The sequence below is a fragment of the Pristiophorus japonicus genome, chromosome 4 (assembly GCF_044704955.1).
Source record: "Pristiophorus japonicus isolate sPriJap1 chromosome 4, sPriJap1.hap1, whole genome shotgun sequence".
In the NCBI taxonomy this organism is placed as follows: domain Eukaryota; kingdom Metazoa; phylum Chordata; class Chondrichthyes; family Pristiophoridae; genus Pristiophorus; species Pristiophorus japonicus.
Genome location: NC_091980.1, coordinates 50,312,474 through 50,336,485, shown reverse-complemented (window position 1 = coordinate 50,336,485; position 24,012 = coordinate 50,312,474). Strand labels below are relative to the sequence as shown.

Here is a 24,012-nt window from a genome sequence, read left to right as displayed (position 1 = left end):
CCCCTGTGCTTTCTGATCTACATTGATTCCCAGTTAAATAATGCCTCGATTTCAAAATTCTTATCCTTGTTTACAAATCACTATGACCTTGCCCCTTCCTATCTGTGTAATCTTTTTCAGCCTCAGAACCCAAAAGATGTTCTGTGCTCCTCAAATTCTGCCCTCTTGAAGATTCTTCATTATAACTGCTCAACCATCGGTGGCTATGCTTTTAGCTGTTTGGGCCTTAAGCTCTGGAACTCCCTCCCTAAACCTCTCCGCTTCTCTACCTCTCTTTCCTCCTTTAAGACGCTCCTTAAAACCTACCTTTTTAACCAAGTTTTTGGTCATCTGCCTTAATTTCTTCTTTTCTGGCTCGGTATTAAATTTACCTGTTTTGTCTTGTAACACTGCTGTGAAACACCTTGGGATGTTTTACTACGTTAAAGGCACTATATAAATACAGTTATTATGATCTTATTAAATGGTGGAGTTTAGGGGCTGTATGGCCTACTCCTGCTCCTAATTCTTATATTCTTATGTAATCCAAGATACAGAGCCAAGATTATCTCGGATAAGATGATATAAAAATATCCAAAAATTTAACAAGCATCAACAGGTTGCTGCATCAATTTATAAATCCACTGCTAAAATAGAAACTTAACTAGCTTGAATCATTTGCCAATAGTAGAAACTAAATTAGCACAGTGCAATTGTTTGATGCATGATATCAGCTTGACATGGCATCAGCTGCAGTGTAACAACATCTATTTTATCTTCCAAATGGAAGGGCGCATCTGGCATTATGGCATGAGCTGCGCATGCACTCTAAAACTTAAAAAAATGTTAGTGGAGCCCAAATAATTGGCTTTCACCTTTATGGATCCAGTTAGATGGATTCAGAGGGAGGACGCAAACAGAACTGGATAAATAATGAAACTGGACATTTTGTGTCATTTACCTTACCTGTAGGTGCATTTTCAAACATTGTCCAAGGTTGCATATGTTCATACTGCCAAACTTTAGATGGTTGATAACAGTCAGGAGCAAGGATGATGCTGCAAATTGGTAATTTATCTTGTTCCTTCAGTCCCTGGCAAGAATAAAAACAATGAAAATGACTTTGCAATTCAACTTCAGAAATTTGTTTTAATGTCCATTATAGATACTTTCCTCCAAGTAATTAACTTCATGATCAGGGTTTTGTCATCTGTTACCCGCATTTTTAATAGTTTTGTACAAATTCTGAAATCTGTGGAATTGTGCAATAAGCTGCACAACCTAAACACCTCCTGGCTTGGTCGAAACAGAGAAATCATTTTGTTTTTACATTTCATTACATCAGTGCACCTATAACTTTAACAATACATATAATTTTGAATAAACACAAAAGATCTGTTTTGAATAAGTTGGAAATATGGCTTTCAAAGCTGTGATTACTATTTGTGTACAATAATCAGCACAAAAGTTTTCAAATATTTCCTTCCTATGCAATCATGCACAACTGATAGGAGATATAGATTGTTTATAAATAACCTTATGTTATTTATATGATTCCTGCAACTATTTGACATAGACATGTATATATTTATCCATGGATTGAGAACTGGTTGTCAGACAGGAAGCAAAGAGTAGGAGTAAATGGGTACTTTTCAGAATGGCAGGCAGTGACTAGTGGGGTACCGCAAGGTTCTGTGCTGGGGCCCCAGCTGTTTACACTGTACATTAATGATTTAGATGAGGGGATTAAATGTAGTATCTCCAAATTTGCGGATGACACTAAGTTGGGTGGCAGTGTGAGCTGCGAGGAGGATGCTGTGAGGCTGCAGAGCGACTTGGATAGGTTAGGTGAGTGGGCAAATGCATGGCAGATGAAGTATAATGTGGATAAATGTGAGGTTATCCACTTTGGTGGTAAAAACAGAGAGACAGACTATTATCTGAATGGTGACAGATTAGGAAAAGGGGAGGTGCAAAGAGACCTGGGTGTCATGGTACATCAGTCATTGAAGGTTGGCATGCAGGTGCAGCAGGCGGTTAAGAAAGCAAATGGCATGTTGGCCTTCATAGCAAGGGGATTTGAGTACAGGGGCAGGGAGGTGTTGCTACAGTTGTACAGGGCATTGGTGAGGCCACACCTGGAGTATTGTGTACAGTTTTGGTCTCCTAACCTGAGGAAGGACATTCTTGCTATTGAGGGAGTGCAGCGAAGGTTCACCAGACTGATTCCCGGGATGGAGGGACTGACCTATCAAGAAAGACTGGATCAACTGGGCTTGTATTCACTGGAGTTCAGAAGAATGAGAGGGGACCTCATAGAAACATATAAAATTCTGACGGGGTTAGACAGGTTAGATGCAGGAAGAATGTTCCCAATGTTGGGGAAGTCCAGAACCAGGGGTCACAGTCTAAGGATAAGGGGTAAGCCATTTAGGACCGAGATGCGGAGGAACTTCTTCACCCAGAGAGTGGTGAACCTGTGGAATTCTCTACCACAGAAAGTTGTTGAGGCCAATTCACTAAATATATTCAAAAAGGAGTTAGATGAGGTCCTTACTGCTAGGGGGATCAAGGGGTATGGCGAGAAAGCAGGAATGGGGTACTGAAGTTGAATGTTCAGCCATGAACTCATTGAATGGCGGTGCAGGCTAGAAGGGCCGAATGGCCTACTCCTGCACCTATTTTCTATGTTTCTATGTTTCTATGTTTCTATGTTTGTTAGGCACATACAGTTTAATTACAAGTAGACAGGAAGCAAGGATTGATATTCAAACAGCTAAGAAAACAACTAATATTAGAAATAGAGGTCCGTTAGCGTCTAAATAAAAAAAAGTTCACGTTCCAGTGTTTGACTGTATCAAGATCTACACCCAAAATGTTATTCTGTATTTTCTCTCTTCAGTTGCTGACATAACATTGTGTATTTCCAGCATTTTCTGTACTTTATGACAGTCATACACAGTTTACGATAAATATATCTGAATTATACCATTGTTAAAAAAAACTGTCTTATTTCCTTGACCTAATATTGAAAGGAGTTCAACTTCGTGGAACAATTTTCTAAATTACTCAGAAAGTTATATGAATTATTTGATATAATCTGGAAAAGAGTAAACAAAGCTCCAGGAAGTTTCTGCAGCCTTTGACATGGTTGACCACACCGTTCTCGTCCAATGCCTCCCCTCCATTGTCGAGCTGGGTGGAACTGTCCTGGCCTGGTTCTATTCTTATCTAACTAGTTGTAGCCAGAGAATCACCTGCATTGGCTTCTCTTTCTGCATACACACTGGAGTCCTCCAAAGATCTATTCTTGGCCCTCTCCTATTTCTCATCTACATGCTGCCCCTTGGCGATATCATCCGAAAACACTTCAGATTCCACCTGTATGCTGACGACATGCAGCTCTACCTTACCACCACCTCTCTAGACCCCTCCACTGCTGCTGATTTGTCACACTGCTCATCTAACATCCAGTTTGGATGAGCATAAATTTCCACCAATTTAATATTGGGAAGACTGATGCCACTGTCTTTGGTCCCCGCGACAAACTCTGCTCCCATTCCCCTCCATGTCTACTGTCTGAGGCTGAATCGGACTGTTTACAACCTTGCCGTCCTATTTGACTCTGAGCTGAGATTCCGACCTGATATCCTCTCCACCTCCAAAACCACCTCCGCAAAATCACCTGTCTCCGCACCTGCCTCTGAAACCCTCATCCATGCCTTTGTTTCCTCTAGACTAGACTATTCCAATGCTCTCCTGGCCGGCCACCCACCTTCCGCCCTCCATAAATTTGAGCTTGTCCAAAATTCTGCTGCCCATATCGCAACTCGCATCGTCTTATTCACACATCACCCCTGTGCTTGCTGGCCGACATTGGTTCCCAGTCCGGCTGCACTTCAATTTTAAAATTTTCATCCTTGTGTTCAAATCCCTCCATGGCCTCACTCCTCTCTATCTCTGTAGCCTCCTCCAGCCCTACAAACCTCAGAGATCTTTGCACTCTTCCAATTCTGACCTCTTGCGCATCTCTGATTTTCATCCCTCCACAATTGGCAGCTGTGCCTCCAGCTTCCTGGACCCCAGCTTTCTGGAATCCCTCCCTAAACCTCTCCACAAACCTCTCTCTTTAAGCAAGCTTTTGCTTACCTGCCTAATCTCTGTGTTTCAGGGTCATATTTGGTCTGATAACACTCATGAAGCTTTGGGATATACTTATACTTATGAAAGGTGCCATATGATGCAAATTCTTTCTTTCATCATGTATTGAAAAGAATATAAAAAATATTTATTAAAGAAAATAAATAAGTTGGATATTTGTGGAGCCCTGCTATGATACTTCTTTGTCGATCAATCTGGTGACATTACAGACCGAAAAGTGCGGGAATAGATCCACTTATAACTAAACAAGAGGACAGAGGTTCAAACTGGTAAAAGGACAATTTAGGAATGATGTTGGGAAATTTTTCTTCACACAAAAAGTGATTGACGAGATGAACCTTTGGGTGGGGTGGTGGATGCAAAAATAATGGAATCAATAAAGAAACAGTTGGTTCGTGGACCATAGGGTCTCTGAATGGATGACCCAAGATGGGCTGAATGGCCTTGGTCATCTGTATTGATCTAGTGTGAAGTTACCTGTGAACTTAAAGCTTAAAATTATTCTATGTTGTCTGAAGAAAGTAATTTTGATCATTACTATGATACCAAATAATAATAGGATCAGGCAGAATCAACGTGGATTTATGAAAGGGAAATCATGTTTGACAAATCTGTTAGAGTTTTTTGAGGTTGTAACTAGCAGAATAGATAAGGGGGAACCAGTGGATGTGGTGTATTTGGATTTTCAGAAGGCAATCGATAAGTTGCCACACAAGAGGTTATTGAACAAAATTGGGGCTCATGGGATTGGGGTTAATATACTAGTATAGATTGAGGATTGGTTAACGGACAGAAAACAGAGAGTAGGAATAAACGGGTCATTTTCGGGTTGGCCGGCTGTGATTAGTGGGATGCTGCAAGGATTGGTGCTTGGATAGCTATTCACAGTCTATATCAATGATTTGGATGAGGGGATAAAATGTATTAGAGGTTTCCGAAATCCGGAAACCTTGGGACTGAGGCCAGTCTGGATTTTGTGTATTTCCGGATTTCGGAATGTCTTTCCGATGTTCTGAATCCGGAAACGTCCGGGCTGAGGTTCAGGCATTTTCGGATTTCGGAATGTCTTTCTGATGGCCCGAATCCAGAAACACCTGGGCTGAGGTAGATAGGGAGGGCTGGCAGTGGAGTGGGGGCTGAGGTAGGTGGGGGGGCCCCGGCGTCGATGGTGGAGTGGGTGCGGGCGGCGGCCGAGGTAGGTAGTGGGGGCCTGGTGTCGGCAGCAAAGTGGGGGCCGAGGTAGGTGGGGGGAGCTCGGTGTCGGCAGCGGAGCCGTCTGAGGTAGGTAGGGGGGCCCGGCATCGGTGGTGGTGAGAGAGCCGAGATAGGTAGGGGGAGGCCTGGCTTCAGAGCGGGAGCCGAGGTAGATGAGGGGGCCTGGCAGCGGAGAGAGGTCGGCGTCAGCGGTTCTGCCTCAGGGGTCGGTGGTTCCAGGTCAGGGTTTGGCGGTCGGGAAAAACCTGCGTTGAAGACCTGCAAAAAAGATACGTTAAAGTTTTTATTTTAAAATTCCTTTTCAACAGTTAATCTGGTTTAAAATAATGTCCGGATTCTGGAACATTTTCCGGACTCCGGACGACCCCACCATGGATCGGCACGGTGTCCGGATTCTGGAACATTTCGAATTTCGGAACTCCGGATTTCAGACGCTCATCCTGTGTTTCTAAGTTTGTTGATGATACAAAGCTAGGTGGGAATTTAAGTTGTGAGGAGGATGTAAAGAGACTTCAAGGGGATATAGACATGCTCAGTGAGTGGACAAGAACATGGCGAATGGACTATAATGTGGAGAAATGTGAAGTTATCCACTTTGGTCAGAAAATTAGAATAGCAGAGTATTTTTTAAATGGTAAGAGATTGGAAATGTTGGTGTTGAGAGAGATCTGGGTGTCCTTGTACACGAATCACTGAAAGTAAACATGCAGGTACAGCAAGCAATTAAGAAAGCAAATGGTACGTTGGCCTTTATTACAAGAGGATTTGAGTATAAGAGTAAAGAGCAATTATATAGGGCTGTGGTGAGACTGCACCTGTACAGTTTTGGTCTCCTTACCTAAGGAAGGATATACTTGCCATTGAGGGAATGTAATGAAGGTTCACCAGACTGATTCCTGGGAGGGGGGGGATTGTCCTATGAGAAGAGATTGAGTAGACGAGGCCTACATTCTAGAAGAATAAGAAGTGATCTCATTGAAACATACTAAATTCTTACAGGGCTTGATAGGGTAGATGCAGAGAGGATGTTTCCTGTGGCTGAGCTGTCCAAAACCAGGGGTCACAGTCTTAGAATAAGGGGTCGGCCACTTAGGACTGAGATGAGGAGAAACTTCTTCGCTCAGAGGGTGGGCCCATTTCAGATCATTGGGCTATCGCTGAGCTGTAAGTCGCAATCCTAAAAATGGGCGATGTTCCAGTGATCATCAAGGCTGACACATCGCCAAGGCTGGAACATCGCCCATTTTTTGGACCCTAGCGATCTGAATGGAAAGTCTAGCCCTTGGAATTCTCTACCCCAGAGGATTGTGGAGGCTCGGTCTTTGAGTATATTCAAGACAGAGATTGATAGATTTTTGGCCATTAAGGGAATCAAGGGATATGGGGATAGTGCAGGAAAGTGGAGTTGAGGTAGAAGATCAGCCATGATCTCATTGAATGGTGATGCAGGCTCGAGGGGCCGAATGGCGTACACCTGCTTCCAATTCTTATGTTATGGATAACCTGGAGATGTTCTCCTTGGAGCAGCGAAGGCAAAGAAGAAATTTAATAGGGATGTTTAAAATCATGAAGGATTTAGAGAGTAATTAATCATAGAATCATAGAAATTTTCAGCACAGAAGGAGGCCCACTCTAAAAGTGAGTTCTTAGATGACTGTACAGTCCAATACAGGAATTACAGTCTCCATCATAGGTGGGACAGTCATTGAAGGAAAGGGTGGGTGAGGAATCTGGTTTGCCGCAAGCTCCTTCCACTGCCTGCGCTTGTTTTCTGCATGCTCTCGGCGACGAAACTCGAGGTGCTCAGTGCCCTCTCGGATACTCTTCCTCCACTTAGGGCAGTTTTTGGCCAGGGACTCCCAGGTGTCGGTGGGGATGTTGCATTTTATCAAGGATGCTTTGAGGGTGTCCTTGAAACGTTTCCTCTGCCCATCTGGGGCTGTAATGTGGTGACTAGAACTGCACGCAGTACTCTAGCTGTGGCCTACTAGTGTTTTATACAGTCAAGCATAACCTCCCTACTCTTGTATTCTATGCCTCAGCTAATAAAGACAAGTATTCCATATGCCTTCTTAATCACCTTATCTACCTGGCCTGCTACCTTCAGAGATCTGTGGACATGCACTCCAGGGTCCCTTTGTTCATCTACACTTCTCAGTGTCCTACCATTTAATGTGTATTCCCTTGCCTTGTTAGCCCTTCCCAAATGCATTACCTCACACTTCTCTGGATTGAATTCTATTTGCCACAGTTCTGCCCACCTGACCAGTTCATTGATATCTTCCTGCAGTCTACAGCTTTCTTCTTCATTATCAACTATACAGCCAATTTTTGTATCATTTGTAAATTTCTTAATCATACCCCTACATTCAAGTGTAAATCATTGATATATACCACAAAGAGCAAGGGACCGAGTACTGAGCCCTGAGGAACCCCATTGGAAACAGCCTTCCAATCACAAACACCCATCAACCATTACCCTTTGCTCCCTGCCTCAGCCAATTTTGGATCCAACTTGCCACTTTGCCTTGTACTTTTGGGATCACTAGCCACTAGATGGCGTCACTGTTGGAGGCCATTGGGCTGCACGCACGTGTGTGCAGCCCAAGTATAAAAGGCCAGCCATATTGTATATATGAACTTTGGGCCTTAATAAAGCAGAGACAAGGTCATACCTCTTGGAGTTAAACAGTACTCAGTCTAACAGTTATTGCATACACAACAGATCCTATGGGCTTTTACTTTTGTGACCAGTCTGCCATGTGGGACCTTATCAAAAGCCTTGCTAAAATCCATATATAATTAGATCCAATGCACTACCCTCATCGACTCACCTTGTTACCTCCTCAAAAAATGCAATAAAGTTAGTCAGACATGACCTTCCCTTAACAAATCCATGCTGACAGTCCTGAATAATCCATGTCTTTCTAAATTAAGATTTATCCTGTCACTCAGAATTTTTTCCAATAATTCTCCCACCACCGAGGTTAGGCTGACTGGCTTGTAATTACTCAGTCTATCCCTATCTTCCTTTTGAACAAAGGTACACCATTAGCCGTCCTCGGGCACCACACCTGTAGCCAGAGAGGATTGGAAAATGATGGTCAGAGCCTCTGCTATTTCCTCTTTTGCTTCTCTTAACAGCCTGGGATACATTTCATCTGGGCCTGGGGATTTATCCACTTTCAAAGACGCTAAACCCCTTAAAATTTCCTCTCTCACTGTTTATTTCGTCTAATATTTCACACTCCTCCCTGATTGCAATGGCTGCATTGCCACTCTCTTTTGTGAAAACAGATGTAAAGTATTCATTAAGAACCATACACAGAATAAGAACATAAGAATTAGGAACAGGAGTAGGTCATCTAGCCCCTCGAGCCTGCTCCGCCATTCAATAAGATCATGGCTGATCTGGCCGTGGATTCATCTCTTTGCAGCCTCTCTGTGTCCTCTACACAACCCGCTTTCCCACTAATCTTTGTGTCATCTGCAAATGTTGTTATACTACACTCTGTCCCCTCTTCCAGGTCACCTATGCATATTGTAAACAGTTGTGGTCCCAGCACCAATCCCTGTGGCACACCACTAACCACCGAATTCCAACCCGAAAAGGACCCATTTATCCCGACTCTCTGATTTCTGTTAGCCAGCCAATTCTCTATCCAAGCTAATACATTTCCTCTGACTCCACGTACCTTTATCTTCTGCAGTAACCTTTTGTGTGGCACCTTATCGAATGCCTTTTGGAAATCTAAATACACCACCTCCATCGGTACACCTCTATCCACCATGCTCGTTATATCCTCAAAGAATTCCAGTAAATTAGTTAAACATGATTTCCCCTTCATGAATCCATGTTGCGCCCGCTTGATTGCACTATTCCTATCTTGATGTCCCGCTATTTCTTCCTTAATGATAGCTTCAAGCATTTTCCTCACTACAGATGTTAAACTAACCGGCCTATAGTTACCTGCCTTTTGTCTGCCCCCTTTTTTAAACAGAGGCGTTACATTAGCTGCTTTCCAATCCGATGGTACCTCCCCAGGGTCCAGAGAATTTTGGTAGATTATAACGAATGCATCTGCTGTAACTTCCGCCATCTCTTTTAATACCCTGGGATGCATTTCATCAGGACCAGGGGACTTGTCTACCTTGAGATCCATTAGCCTGTCCAGCACTAGTGATAGTGATTGTCTCAAGTTCCTCCCTTCCCACATTCCCGTGAGCAGCAATTTTTGGCATGGTTTTTGTGTCTTCCACTGTGAAGACCGAAGCAAAATAATTGTTTAAGATCTCAGCCATTTCCACATTTCCCATTATTAAATCCCCCTTCTCATCTTCTAAGGGACCAACATTTACTTTAGTCACTCTTTTCCGTTTTATATATCGGTAAAAGCTTTTACGATCTGTTTTTATGTTTTGCGCAAGTTTACTTTCGTAATCTATCTTTCCTTTCTTTATTGCTTTCTTAGTCATTCTTTGCTGTCGTTTAAAATTTTCCCAATCTTCTAGTTTCTCACTAACCTTGGCCACTTTATACGCATTGGTTTTTAATTTGACACTCTCCTTTATTTCCTTGGTTATCCACGGCTGGTTATCCCTTCTCTTACCGCCCTTCTTTTTCACAAGAATATATTTTTGTTGAGCACTATGAAAGAGCTCCTTCAAAGTCCTCCACTGTTCCTCAATTGTGCCACCGTTTAGTCTGCTGCTGCAGAGATGGTCATGGCTATTAAAGCTTTCGAAAGCGAAGGCTCACTCGTGACAGCCCGCCAGATCAAAGTCTGGACAAATAGAGACCCGCTACTGTCTTTCGTCAAGAAATGTGTCCTGAATGGGGACAGGGCAGCCACGTACGGGGCATGCCCTGAGGAATTTAAACCATTTCACAGGCGCAAGGATGAACTCTCGATTCAGGCTGATTGCCTACTATGGGGAAACTGAGTAGTCATGCCCCAGATGGGCAGAGAGGCGTTCATCCGAGAACTCCACAATGAGCACCCGGGCATTGTCATGGTGAAGGCAATTGTCAGGTCACACGTTTGGTGGCCAGGGATAGACGCAGACCTGTAACTTTGTGTTCGCAGGTGCAACACGTGCCCCCAACTGGGCAATGCGCCCAGTGAAGCCCCCCTTAGCCCCTGGTCCTGGCCCGCCAAGCCATGGTCACGCATCCATGTGGACTACGCAGGTCCTTTCATGGGAAAAATGTTTTTGGTTGTAGTAGACGCCTATTCCAAATGGATCAAGTGTGACATTCTCAATTCAAGCACATCCTTTGCTACGGTAGAAAGTCTTTGGGCAATGTTCGCTGCCCATGGTCTACCGGATGTCTTGGTCAGCCACAATGGCCCGTGCTTTACAAGCATTGAATTCCAGGACTTCATGGCAGGAAATGGTATCAACCATGTCAGAATGGTACCGTTCAAGCTGGCCTCAAACGGCCAGGCGGAATGAGCAGTGCAGATAATCAAACAGGGGATGCTCAGAATCCAAGGGGGTTCCCTACAAAGCCGCTTATCACGCCTCCTGTTGGCCAATAGATCCCGACCACACTCGCTCACAGGGGTTCCACCCGCAGAGCTGCTAATGAAAAGGACGCTCAAAACCAGGTTATCCCTTATACATCCCACCATGAAAGAAATTGTTGAGAGCAGGCGCCAGTCATAATGTGACTACCATGACGGGAAGGCGAGGGCGCGATGTATTGATGTCAATGACCCTGTCTCTGTCCTCAACTACGCTGCAGGACCCAAATGGCTCGCAGGCAGTGTGATTGCGAAAGAGGGGAATAGGATTCTGATGGTTAAACTTACCAATGGACAAATCTGCCGCAAACACGTGGATCAAACAAAAAGGAGGTTCAGCAACCCCATAGAAGAAGCAGAGGAAGAACACGATGTAGAGTTCACTCCACCACAGGTGATCGAACACCGGAACTAAGTGGAGGAGAGCCTAGTCACTGTGGGCAGTCCGGACAGGCCTGAGGCAGTGCAAACAGCAAACACTCAGGCCAGCGCCCAACAACCGGAGCCCCAACTCAGGCGCTCTACAATGGTGTGTAAACCATTAGAGAGACTTAACCTGTGATCCCAATAAGACTTTGGGGGGAGGTGATATCATGTATTCAACTGTCATTGTAACCCATGTATAAACTGACTTAAGTTGTACAGCGCGAGAACACTGACCACTAGGTGGTGAACTTGTGGGAGACACTCCTAACCTGGACTTTCAGGTATAAAAGGGGAAGCTCCACCCATCTTCTCCACTTCAGTGCTGGCAAATAAAGATTACTGGTCACAGAGTGACCTTCTCTCTAGCATGGGCCTCGTGTGCATTTGTACTGTATAGTAAGGACATATTATCCTCCCCCTGCCAAGCTAGTTTAAACCTTCCACAACAGCACTAGCAAACCCCTACGTGAGGATATTGGTCCCGGCTCTGTTGAGGTGCAACCCGTTCGGCTTGTACAGAAACGCTCCCATTGCCTCAGGAATTAAAACCCTCTCTCCTGCAATGAATTCATCTGCTCTAACCTCCTATTTCTGTACTCGCTAGCACGTGGCACCGGGAGTAAGACCTTTAAGGTCCTGCTTTTTAATCTCTCTCCTAGCTCCCTAAAATCTGCCTGCAGGACCTCATCCCTCTTTCTACCTATAATGAGAAATTGTTTCCAATGGCTGAAGAGTTGAAACGAGGGCACAGATTTAAGGTGATTGGCAAAAGAATCAGAGCAAACATAAGGAAATGAGTGAGTGGTTGCAATGAATGGTTAGGATTTGGAATGCATTGCTTGATAGGGTTGTGGATAGAGATTCAATAGGGAATTGGATAAATACTTGAAGGAGAAAGAAATTGCAGGGATATAGGGAAAGAGCAGGCGGTGTAGAGTTGGTGGGCGAATGGCCTCATTCTGTGCTGTACTATTCTATGATTCAATACGTTGCTTTGTGGTGCAGTTTAGAGAGGAGCCAGAGACTCGAGTGTCAGAAAGTCAGAACAGATAGAAAGTTATATCAAGGCAGAATGGCAGCATGCAGCTATATCTGTGAATGTCTTTGAATCAATCCCTAGCAGTCACGAGCTTGCTTGGGGTGCACAGTTGCTAGAATACGGTTTAAATAATACCAAACTCAATCCTTTGGCTGTCCTGCTTGGGTTAATGCACATGCAAAGAGGCAGACAACTTCAACCCTTCCCAACCAGCACTTAGACACTTTCCGCAAACGCTTCATTCACCCTTTTCAATCAATTTCAGTTTTTGGCCAAAAAAAAGTGGGGGAGTTGAAAGATTTGCATAAAATCCAAAAACGGTAAATAAAGTGAAGGGACATTGTACATTTAAAAACTGAGTGCATGCCAAATCTTCTTGGGGAAATCTGCTTTTAAAATAGTAAAACTGACTTACACGCACCTATTACACAGAATGCATCCTGAACCGACCCTGAAACCAAGAGACAATGTTTCTCCTAAATCTCAAAAATTGTTTCTAAACTTGAAACTAACTGTGCGGTATCCTATTCCCACTATCCTTTCTTAACAAGCAGAGCTGCCGATTACTTTGCAGTGACCTTGCTTGTTCAGAAAAATAGGGTTCCTGCTATCTCCTTTCTGTTAATGCAGATAGGAGTAATGAAGGCTTATGAGCATCTAAAGCTGTACGAGATCTGTGTCAATTTTGATGTCAGCAAGTTAGAATCAACTATTTTTTTTTAGGGAGGGAGATGCAGTGTGTGTGTAATAAAACCAAGTTTTAAGAGGAGACTGTTCTGATTACTAAGTCATCAGTGCAGAATAATTTCATTTGGCTCAGGTGAATGAAAGTTGTTGCTGTTGTAAAATTTGTCCATTGATTAAAAAAGTGACGCTCAGAGCGGTTCGCTCAGTACAAACAAAAATTAGAGGAAATATTGTTTCTAAGTGCCCTGTTTCCACTTTCTCAATAATGGATTCCAGCATTTTCGTGATGACTAACTGGCCAGTAATCCCTTGTATTCTCTCTTCCCTCCTTGCTTCAATAGTGGGCTAACATTTGCTACCTTCCAATTCGCTGGGACCATTCTAGAATCTAGGGAATTTTGGAAGATCACAACCAATTTTGGAATATTTCTTTAAATGTTTGTCAAAACCTCACCCCTCCTTATCTCTGTAACTGCCTCCAGGTCTACAACCCTCAGAGATATCTGCACTCCTCCAATTCTAGCCTCTTGTGCATCCCCAATTTAAATCACTCCACCATTGGCGGCCATGCCTTCAGCTGCCTAGGCCCCAAGTTTCAAAATTCCCTCCCTAATCCTCTCTGCCTCTCTTTCCTCCTTTAGTATACTCTTGAAAACCTACCTCTTTAACTAAACTTTTGGACATCTGCCCTAATATCTCCTTATGTGGCTTGGTCTCAAATTTTGTTGGATAATGTTCCTGTGAAAGGCCTTGGGATGTTTTACTATGTTACATAAGAACATAAGAATTAGGAACAGGAGTAGGCCATATAGCCCCTCGAGCCTGCTCCGCCATTCAATAAGATCATGGCTGATCTGGCCGTGGACTCAGCTCCAATTACCCGCCCGCTCCCCATAACCCTTAATTCCATTATTGGTTAAAAATCTATCTATCTGTGATTTGAATACATTCAATGAGCTAGCCTCACCTGCTTCCTTGGGCAGAGAATTCCACAGATTCACAACCCTTTGGGAGAAGAAATTCCTTCTCAACTCGATTTTAAATTGGCTCCCCCGTATTTTGAGGCTGTGCCCCCTGGTTCTAGTCTCACCGACCAGTGGAAACAACTTCTCTGCCTCTATCTTGTCTATCCCTTTCATTATTTTAAATGTTTCTATAAGATCACCCCTCATCCTTCTGAACTCCAACGAGTAAAGACCCAGTCTACTCAATCTATCATCATAAGGTAACCCCCTCATCTCCGGTATCAGCCTAGTGAATCATCTCTGTACCCGCTCCAAAGCTAGTATATCCTTCCTTAAGTAAGGTGACCAAAACTCCACGCAGTACTCCAGGTGCGGCCTCACCAATACCCTGTACAGTTGCAGCAGGACCTCCCTGCTTTTGTACTCCATCCCTCTCGCAATGAAGGCCAACATTCCATTCGCCAGCCTGATTACCTGCTGCACCTGCAAACTAACTTTTTGGGAATGTGAGGTCATCCATCTTGGGGGGAAAAAAAAAACAGTAAAAGGGAATATTATTTGAATGGGGAGAAATTACAACATGCTGCGGTGCAGAGGGACCTGGGGTCCTTGTGCATGAAACTCCAAAAAGAGTTTCATGCACAAGGACCCCAGGTCCCTCTGCACCGCAGCATGTTGTAATTTCTCCCCATTCAAATAATATTCCCTTTTACTGTTTTTTTTCCCCCCCAAGATGGATGACCTCACATTTTCCGACACTGTATTCCATCTGCCAAACCTTAGCCCATTCGCTTAACCTATCTAAATCTCTTTGCAGCCTCTCTGTGTCCTCTACACAACCTGCTTTCCCACTAATCTTTGTGTCATCTGCAAATGTTGTTACACTACACTCTGTCCCCTCTTCCAGGTCATCTATGTATATTGTAAATAGTTGTGGTCCCAGCACCGATCCCTGTGGCACACCACTAACCACTGATTTCCAACCCGAAAAGGACCCATTTATCCCGACTCTCTGATTTCTATTAGCTAGCCAATTCTCGATCCATGCTAATACATTTCCTCTGACTCCGCGTACCTTTATCTTCTGCAGTAACCTTTTGTGTGGCACCTTATCGAATGCCTTTTGGAAATCTAAATACACCACATCCATCGGTACACCTCTATCCACCATGCTCGTTATATCCTCAAAGAATTCCAGTAAATTAGTTAAACATGATTTCCCCTTCATGAATCCATGTTGCGCCCGCTTGATTGCACTATTCCTATCTTGATGTCCCGCTATTTCTTCCTTAATGATAGCTTCAAGCATTTTCCCCACAACAGATGTTAAACTAACCGGCCTATAGTTACCTGCCTTTTGTCTGCCCCCTTTTTAAAACATTGGCGTTACATTAGCTGCTTTCCAATCCGCTGGTACCTCCCTAAAGTCCAGAGAATTTTGGTAGGTTATAACGAATGCATCTGCTATAATTTCCGCCATCTCTTTTAATACCCTGGGATGCATTTCATCAGGGCCAGGGGACTTGTCTACCTTGAGTCCCATTAGCCTATCCAGCACTACCCCCCTAGTGATAGTGATTATCTCAACGTCCTCCCTTCCCACAGTCCCGTGACCAGCAATTTTTGGCATGGTTTTTGTGTCTTCCACTGTGAAGACCGAAGCAAAATAATTGTTTAAGATCTCAGCCAGTTCCACATTTCCCATTATTGAATCCCTCTTCTCATCTTCTAAGGGACCAACATTTACTTGAGTCACTCTTTTCAGTTTTATATATCGGTAAAAGCTCTCTGTTTTTATGTTTTGCGCAAGTTTACTTTCGTAATCTATCTTTCCTTTCTTAGTCATTCTTTGCTATCGTTTAAAATTTTCCCAATCTTCTAGTTTCCCACTAACCTTGGCCACCTGAGACGCATTGGTTTTTAATTTGAAACTCTCCTTTATTTCCTTGGTTATCCACGGCTGGTTATCCCTTCTCTTTCACTGGAATATATTTTTGTTGAGCACTATGAAAGAGCTCCTTAAAAGTCCTCCACTGTTCCCCAATTGTGCCACCGTTTAGTCTGTGTTTCCAGTCCACTTTAGCCAACTCTGCCCTCATCCCACTGTAGTCCCCTTAGTATGCTCGTTTGAGACACTACTTCCTCACCCTCAATCTGTATTATAAATTCAACCATGCTGTGATCACTCATTCCGAGAGGATCTTTTACTAGGAGATCGTTTATTATTCCTGTCTCATTACACAGGACCAGATCTAAGATAGCTTGCTCCCTTGTAGGTTCTGTAACATACTGTTCTAAGAAACAATCCAGTATGCATTCTATGAATTCCTCCTCAAGTCTACCCCGTGCGATTTGATTTGACCAATCGATATGTAGGTTAAAATCCCCCATGATTACTGCCGTTCCTTTTTCACATGCCTCCATTATTCCCTTGATTATTGTCCGCCCCACCGTGAAGTTATTATTTGGGGGCCTATAAACTACGCCCACCAGTGACTTTTTCCCCTTACTATCTTTAATCTCCACCCACAATGATTCAACATTTTGTTCATTAGAGCCAATATCATCTCTCACAACTGCCCTGATATCATCTTTTATTAACAGAGCTACCCCACCTCCTTTCCCTTCTTGTCTATCTTTCCGAATTGTAAGATACCCGTGTATGTTTAATTCCCAGAGATGCTATATCGATACAAGTTGTTGTTACAAGAGACTACACTTCAAAAAGTACTTTGTTGGCTGTAAAGCATTTTGGGACATCTGGTAGTTGTTTTTCCTTTAAAAAAAAAAGCCAAGATTTTGGTTCCAGACATGAGTACCTGACCAAATATTTGACCCATTATAGGAAAAAGTTACTCTTGGTCAATGAATCAGTTTATAAGGAAAACTGGTACAGTTTGTTTTGAAACCTTCAAATGTTAGTGTCTAAAGCTGCCAATTGAACAGAGGAAATTTAACCATTTGAAAACACTTATTTCTATTGAAGAAAATAGGAAGAGCACCTTGCCTTTTACAAAAACATTCCATCAAAGTGTTTTAAAATTCTGCCTCGCTCTTATGCTTCTGTATAGTCTTGTGTCACTATTGTGACTTTAACCTGTATATGAAGGTCCCACTGTCTTTTGTTTAACTAAAGCAAAGGTAGTATCATTACAAATGAATAAGTATGCCTTTTAAAGAATACAACAAATAAATGCATTCTGAACATACAATTAAGTCAGTCACATTCTTCTTTCAAGCATATGGAAGATAGTGTACAACTTACCAACACTTGTTTTTCAAGTTGAACGGGAAACTCTGGGCTTAGTGGTTTTATCCGACAAAATTCTGGTGTGTATTCAATCTTTAGTGGGTCTGCAAAATTAACTTTCTTCTTGCATTTTGTTTTTTTCGGATTACTTGATGGTTCTTCATTCATCTTGAAAAAAAGGTCATAAACAACATCATCAAAAGTCATCGATAAAGGAATTACACATTAAATTACAATTCTACATGAGAAGATTTGCTTTGTGTGATAGATGTAGCAAAATTATAAATGCATTCTTTATAAACTCATTTATGATTTTGCTATATGCAGAGTAAATTGTCTTTATATTAATTTATAAAAAAATTAAGGTCATAACTTAAAAAAATTCGTCACCAAATGTAATATGATTTGAATCATACTACATCAGTAAAAGTGTCATCGCAATTTAACAAAATATTCAGTGTTGTGTCTTTTTGAAAATCTGGAATATGCTTCAAGGCACTGGCTAAGTAGCACTGATTGGTGAAATAATTTGCATTTATAGACCCTCATTCATGACTTCAGGGGGTCTCAAATTGCTTTGCAGCCAATTAATACTTTTGAAATAAAGTCACTATTGTAACGTAGGGAAAGACAGCAGCCCATTTTCACACAGCATAATCTTAAAAGCAGCAATGAGATAATTGATCACATAATTTGTTTCTTTTTGGTGGTGTTCGTTCAGGGATAAATGTTGGCCAGGGCATACTAGCATAGTAATAGTTTCAAGCAGGACAAGAACTTCAGTCCATCTAGCCCACCTATCCACTGTGTTTCCTTGTTGCATTTCTAACAACCCTGAATCCTATTTGTTGTTGAGAACCTATCTAGTTTGTTTTTGAAAAAGATTAAGGTTTCTTATTCTCTCACCTGTGCCAATAATCTGTTCTATAGACTTACGACCCTTTTAGTAAAAACAGGTTCCTCCTGCATTCCCTATTTTATTTTGTAAGTAAGACCCCATTGTGCTTAAATTCTTTACACGACAAAAAGGGTAACTTGGATCCAATTTGTCCAAACCTTTTATAATTTTAAACACTTCTATTATATCTCCTTTTAGTCTTCTCTTTTCAAGATAAAAAAAAGACCTAAAGTAGTCAATCTTTCTTGTGCCATTCCCTCAAGTTCTAGGATCAACTGTGTAGCCCTTCTCTGTACCCCTTACAATAACTGAATGGGCTCAATTTTCCCCAAAGCTGTTTTTTGGCATACTTGAAGAGTTACCCCCGTTTTTTTGGGGCCCAACTACACCAAAAAAAAATCATCCAAGTTTCCCCGTTTGAATTGTTGAGTTTAGCATCATGGGGTGGAGCCTAAGATCTGCACCAAAAAGATCGGGTTGCTACGGTAACCATGGACACACTGCAGGCTGAGGCTGGAAAGTGACACATACAACAGCCAGCTCACAGCAACTTGCACAAGCACCTTACACATTGCAGCAACTTACCATCATCAAATTATTCAAGTGTTTATGACAAAAGTCTATCACCCCCCACCCCACCCACCCCCCACCCTGCTGACTTCTGCGTTGATTTCCTTACCTACGCCACTTTTCTTAACTGCCCAGAAGGTTTTTCCACAGTGGTCACATATGCCATCTTAAGAAAAACTGGAGTAAATCGGAGCTGGCCAAATTTGCTTAAATGGCCAGAATTGGCTTGAGTGGCAGGTTACGCCCCCAATGAGGTAAAAAAAAACGATCCTAAAAAAATCATAACTAACTGAATTACACTGGCGCACAATCTTTTGGGAAACTTGGATTTTTAAATTTAGGCCCGAAAAAGTGGCGCGTGCCAAAAAAACGGCGCAAATAACTGGCGAAAATTGAGCCCAATATCGTTATTGAAAGAGACACATAAATTGCACGGTACTCCAGATGTGGTCCCACCAGGGCCAAATACAGTTTTAAATGACTTTTCTGGATTTATATGCTATATCCCTTGCGATGCATCCCAACATTCTGTTTGCTTTAGACATGTTGTCTGGAGGGCTTTCTGCCTCCCGGGGGAAACAGCCTCCTCCTGCCTTCTGCCTGGAACAGGACCCCCAAAGTTGCATCAGAGAACCTGGGTGTCCTATCTGCAGCTCTTGTCATTTTCAAGTCTTTCTGCCAAAGTGTCCCTTAGAGAGGTGCAGGCTGCTTTAACAAGTGACGTCTGATTCCCTTCTCCCAACAGACGCACAGCCAATCAGCAGTGTGGGTAGTGTTGGCTGCATGCCAGACTTTTCCTGTAATCCCTGCCAGAACAAGAACAGGCGTGTGCAGCGTACACCCCGCCCCGAGTGCCTGTTTTCGGGCGTGATCGAATTTCAAGGACAAGGCATTTAAAGCCAGATGCAGTTTAAAAAAAAATCAAACACTGATGTACAAACTTGTTTTTTTTTTAAATTAAGTTTGAGGGAAGAAAGCACTTTTGAACAAACACACTCTGCGATTTGTTCAGTTCAATGTATGACAAGCAATTACTTGTGACGACATCTTCCATCACTTTGCTGATGATTGAGAGTCAGCTGATGGGGTGGTAATTGGCCGGATTGGATGTGTCCTGCTTTTTGTGGATAGGACATACCTGGGTAGTTTTCCACATTGTCAGATAGATGCCAGTGTTATAGCTGTATCGGAACAGCTTGGCAAGAAGCGCAAATGTTCATTGTTTAGCAAATTCATTTAATATTTATATTATAACAGTGACTACACTCCAAAAGAAACCAATTGGCTGTAAAGGGCTTTGAGTCGTCTGGTAGCCGTGAAAGGCGCTATATGAATGTTAGTCCTTCTTTTATAAATGAGACCAGATGTGGCACTATTAATTTCAGAGAGCAGAGGGAGATTATATGGCGGTACAGGATAAGTTCCAGCATCTTAAAGTAATCAGACAGGATTAGGCTAATTGCTCTCCATAGATTTCAAGGCTTGGATAGATGCTCTTGATGGTGTGGGCATTGGAATTTGCCTAAAACTGCGATGACAGTATGAGAGCTGAAATCATTTCGAGTAAGATAGATAGATAGATAGACAAATAAATAAGACCCCAAAAACATAACTACCATATCTCAAACTCATAACACATTCAATTATGCAATGTTCCACTTGTTCTAAGCGACCACTTTTAAATGCATTTTGGATCGATCATATGCCACCAGTCCTGATGTGATAGTTAATTGCAATAGTTATCTATAGCAAGGACCATAGTGTTCTGGGATTCCACAGTTGGCAGATATACAAGGAGATTTATGCAGCCCTATTTATTTAAACTCCTTAACCAGCTGATTTTGCAGAAACCCAGAATCCAGTTTAGCAGGTATGGTCATAACACATGGAGATTATTGAGTTGCACAGCAATGGGCTCGGTGTCAAATTTTGTGTTATAATGCTCCTGTGAAGTGTCTTGGGCGTTTTACTACATTAAAGGCATTATATAAATGCAAGTTGTTGTTGGTGTTGTTGTTTCTGGGTGCTGCCTGTAACGCGATAATGTGTAGCGCCCTCTAATTAGGAGGTATAGGGAGCTGTATTGAGGAGGGTCTGTGAAGGAACGCCATCTTAAGCTCCACATGGCTTTGAGATCTCCTAAATAAATTGAGTTAAGTTAAACTAAGAGTGTTCAAGAGACTATAAAATACATGGTGTCAGAAGCGGAGATCTTTTGTTGAACGCATCTACAACCGAAATATTGGAACTGTAAGACTTTTTTGCGTCGATCGAAATCAATGTTAAGCAGTGCAGTGCAAAGCGTGCTTCCTACACATTGCGCGTGGATCCGTGAAGGGCGATAATTAGTCATAAGCTTGTAAAATAATCTAGAGGCATTAGTAAAGTAAACTTAGTGGCATAAGTTATTGTCGAGCCTCAATTAAAAAGTATTTCTATAATTACATAGCCACGATATTTTACTATTAGACTTGTTCTAGTCCTCTGGGTATTTGAACTGTATACATGTATGTGACAAACTCAAAGTCCTAAACTGTAGCGAGCTATCATGACCACCACGGGGCCAAATCCCGCGCACATTCCTCTCCCACCTCCATTGCAGGTGACTGCCAATTTGAAAGCCAACTGAAAAAAATTCAAACAGCTGTGGTACAGCTATGAAATGATCATGAATATTGTGGAAAAAATAGATAGAGTTAAGGTTGCAACGTTTATCACTGCCATTGGCCATGATGCCCTAGATATCCACAATAATCTTCCCTACAAATCAGAAGAAGCCAAGCAGGAAATTGAGATTATTTTGAATCTCTGGGAAGAGCACTGTAAAGGTAAAACCATCATCTACGACGGTACCAGTTTAACAACTGTATACAAGGGGACGAGCGTTTTGACAGATATCTCGTAAAAGTGAGAGAGCTAGCATTGTCATGTGATTTCAGCAATTTGAGGGATGATTTCATCAGAGACTGCACAGTCTGCGGAATAGAAGAACATAAGAAATAGGAGCAGGAGTAGGCCATGCGGGCCCTCGAGCCTGCTCCGCCATTTTATATGATCTTGGCTGATCCGATCATGGACTCGGGTCCACTTCGCTGCTCGCTCCTCATAACCCCTTATTTCCTTATTGGTTAAGAAACTGTCTATCTCTGTCTTAAATTTATTCCACAGCTCTCTGAGGCAGCGAATTCCACAGATTTACAACCCTCTAAGGAAAGAAATTTCTCATCATCTCAGTTTTAAAAGGGCGGCTCCTTATTTTAAGATTATGCCCCCTAGTTCTAGTCTCCCCCATCAGTGGAAACATTTTCTCTGCATCCACCTTGTCAAGCCCCCTCATAATCTTATACATTTCGATAAGATCACCTCTCAATCTTCTGAATTCCAATGGGTAGAGGCCCAACCTACTCAACCTTTTCTCATAGGTCAACCCACTCATCTCTGGAATCAACCGAGTGAACCTTCTCTGAATTGCCTCCAAAGCAAGTATATCCTTTCGTAAATATGGAAACCAAACTGCACGCAGTATTCCAGGTATGGCCTCACCAATACACTGTATAACTGTAGCAAGGCTTCCCTGCTTTTATACTCCATCCCCTTTGCAATAAAGGACAAGATTCCATTAGCCTTCCTGATCATTTGCTGTACCTGCATACCAACCTTTTGTGTTTCTTGCACAAGTACCCCCAGGTCCCGCTGTACTGCAGCACTTTGCAATCTTTCTCCATTTAAATAATATCTTGCTCTTTGATTCTTTTTTGCCAAAGTGCATGACCTCACACTTTCCAACATTATACTCCATCTGCCAATTTTTTGCCCACTCACTTAGCCTGTCTATGTCCTTTTCCAGATTTTCTGTGTCCTCCTCACACATTGCTTTTCCTCCAATCTTTGTATTATCAGCAAACTTGGCTATGTTACACTCAGTCCCTTCTTCCAAGTCGTTAATAAAGATTGTAAATAGTTGGGGTCCCAGCACTGATCCCTGCGGTACCCCACTAGTTACTGATTGCCAACCTGAGAATGAACCATTTATCCCGACTCTGTTTTCTATTATTTAGCCAATCCTCTATCCACGCTAATATATTACCCCAACCCCATGAACTTTTATCTTGTGCAGTAACCTTTTATGTGGCACCTTGTCAAATGCCTTCTGGAAGTCCAAATATACCACATCCACTTGTTCCCCTTTATCCACCCTGTTTGTTATATCCTCAAAGAATTCCAGAAAATTTGTCAAACATTTCTGATAACCGTCTGCGTAAGAGACTGTTGCAAGAATCAAATCTAACACTCGCTAAATGTATAATGCTCTGTAAAGCTACAGAGGCCACAGTTGCGCAAATGAAATCCATGAAGCTCACTAAAATAGACTCTGAAGATGTCAAAGCTGTCAGACAGAAACCCGGACCCACAAAGAAGAATTCACGAACAATTACAGATATTGTGGCAAAAAACATGAGCTGTCAAAAACGAAATGCCCAGTATATGGGAAGACCTGCACAAGTTGTGGCAAACGAAATCACTTTTGTCAAAAGTGCAGAGTGGATCGAGGCAGAAATCTACACATAACCCTAAATATAAGGGCAAGTCAAAAGTTCATGAACTATATGAAGAGAGTTATGATTCTGATTTTGAAGTCATGACTATAAAGATGCTTGGTAAAATTGATCGCACAATCAAGACAAAGCTGGCAGAAAGTATCTGAACAAGATTATGACTACCTTCTCCATTAAAGGTCAAATGGTAAAAATGCAAATAGATTGTGGGGCCACATCCAATGCGCTACCTCTTAGATACTTACCTAAAGGCTTAAAGATAAAAGAATCTAAGACAATACTGTCACCATATGACAACCATGCAACCATTCCAGTGGTAGGGACTTGTAATGTGCCACTGGAAAATACAAAGAACAAGCAAAAGTACATTGTGCCCTTTGTGATAATTGAGAGCCAAAGTGCACCACTGATTAGCTCATGCACTGCTCAACAGCTACAACTGATAAAAGTGCAGCATCAGAATATCGTAGTGGTAAATGAACCACGCGAATCGCAAACTACGAATAAGGCAAATGTCTCACTAGCGTCAAAAACTGATGTCAACAATGCGTATCTGGATGTGTTTAAGGGACTTGGACACATACCAGGGACAGTTCACCTTGAAATTAATGAATCAGCGACACCAGCCGTAATGTCAATCAGACAGGTGTCAATAACGATCAAACAAAAGAGGAACTCGATCGTTTGGAAAATTGCCAAATCATCACGAAAGTAGTTGAACCGACGGACTGGGTATCC

General features: G+C 42.4%; 1 protein-coding gene across 3 annotated transcripts in view; it reads right to left on the bottom strand.

Moving 5' to 3' along the window:
* LOC139262899 (meiosis-specific kinetochore protein-like) overlaps positions 1-24,012 on the bottom strand; it is a 130,794-nt gene that overhangs the window by 12,394 nt on the left and 94,388 nt on the right. For all 3 annotated transcript variants that reach the window (XM_070878164.1, XM_070878166.1, XM_070878167.1), the window contains 2 exons: positions 17,266-17,418; positions 946-1,072 (listed from right to left, as the gene is read on the bottom strand). In XM_070878164.1, the coding sequence (XP_070734265.1) occupies positions 946-1,072; positions 17,266-17,418 (280 nt within the window). The remainder of the gene's footprint in view (positions 1-945; positions 1,073-17,265; positions 17,419-24,012) is intronic.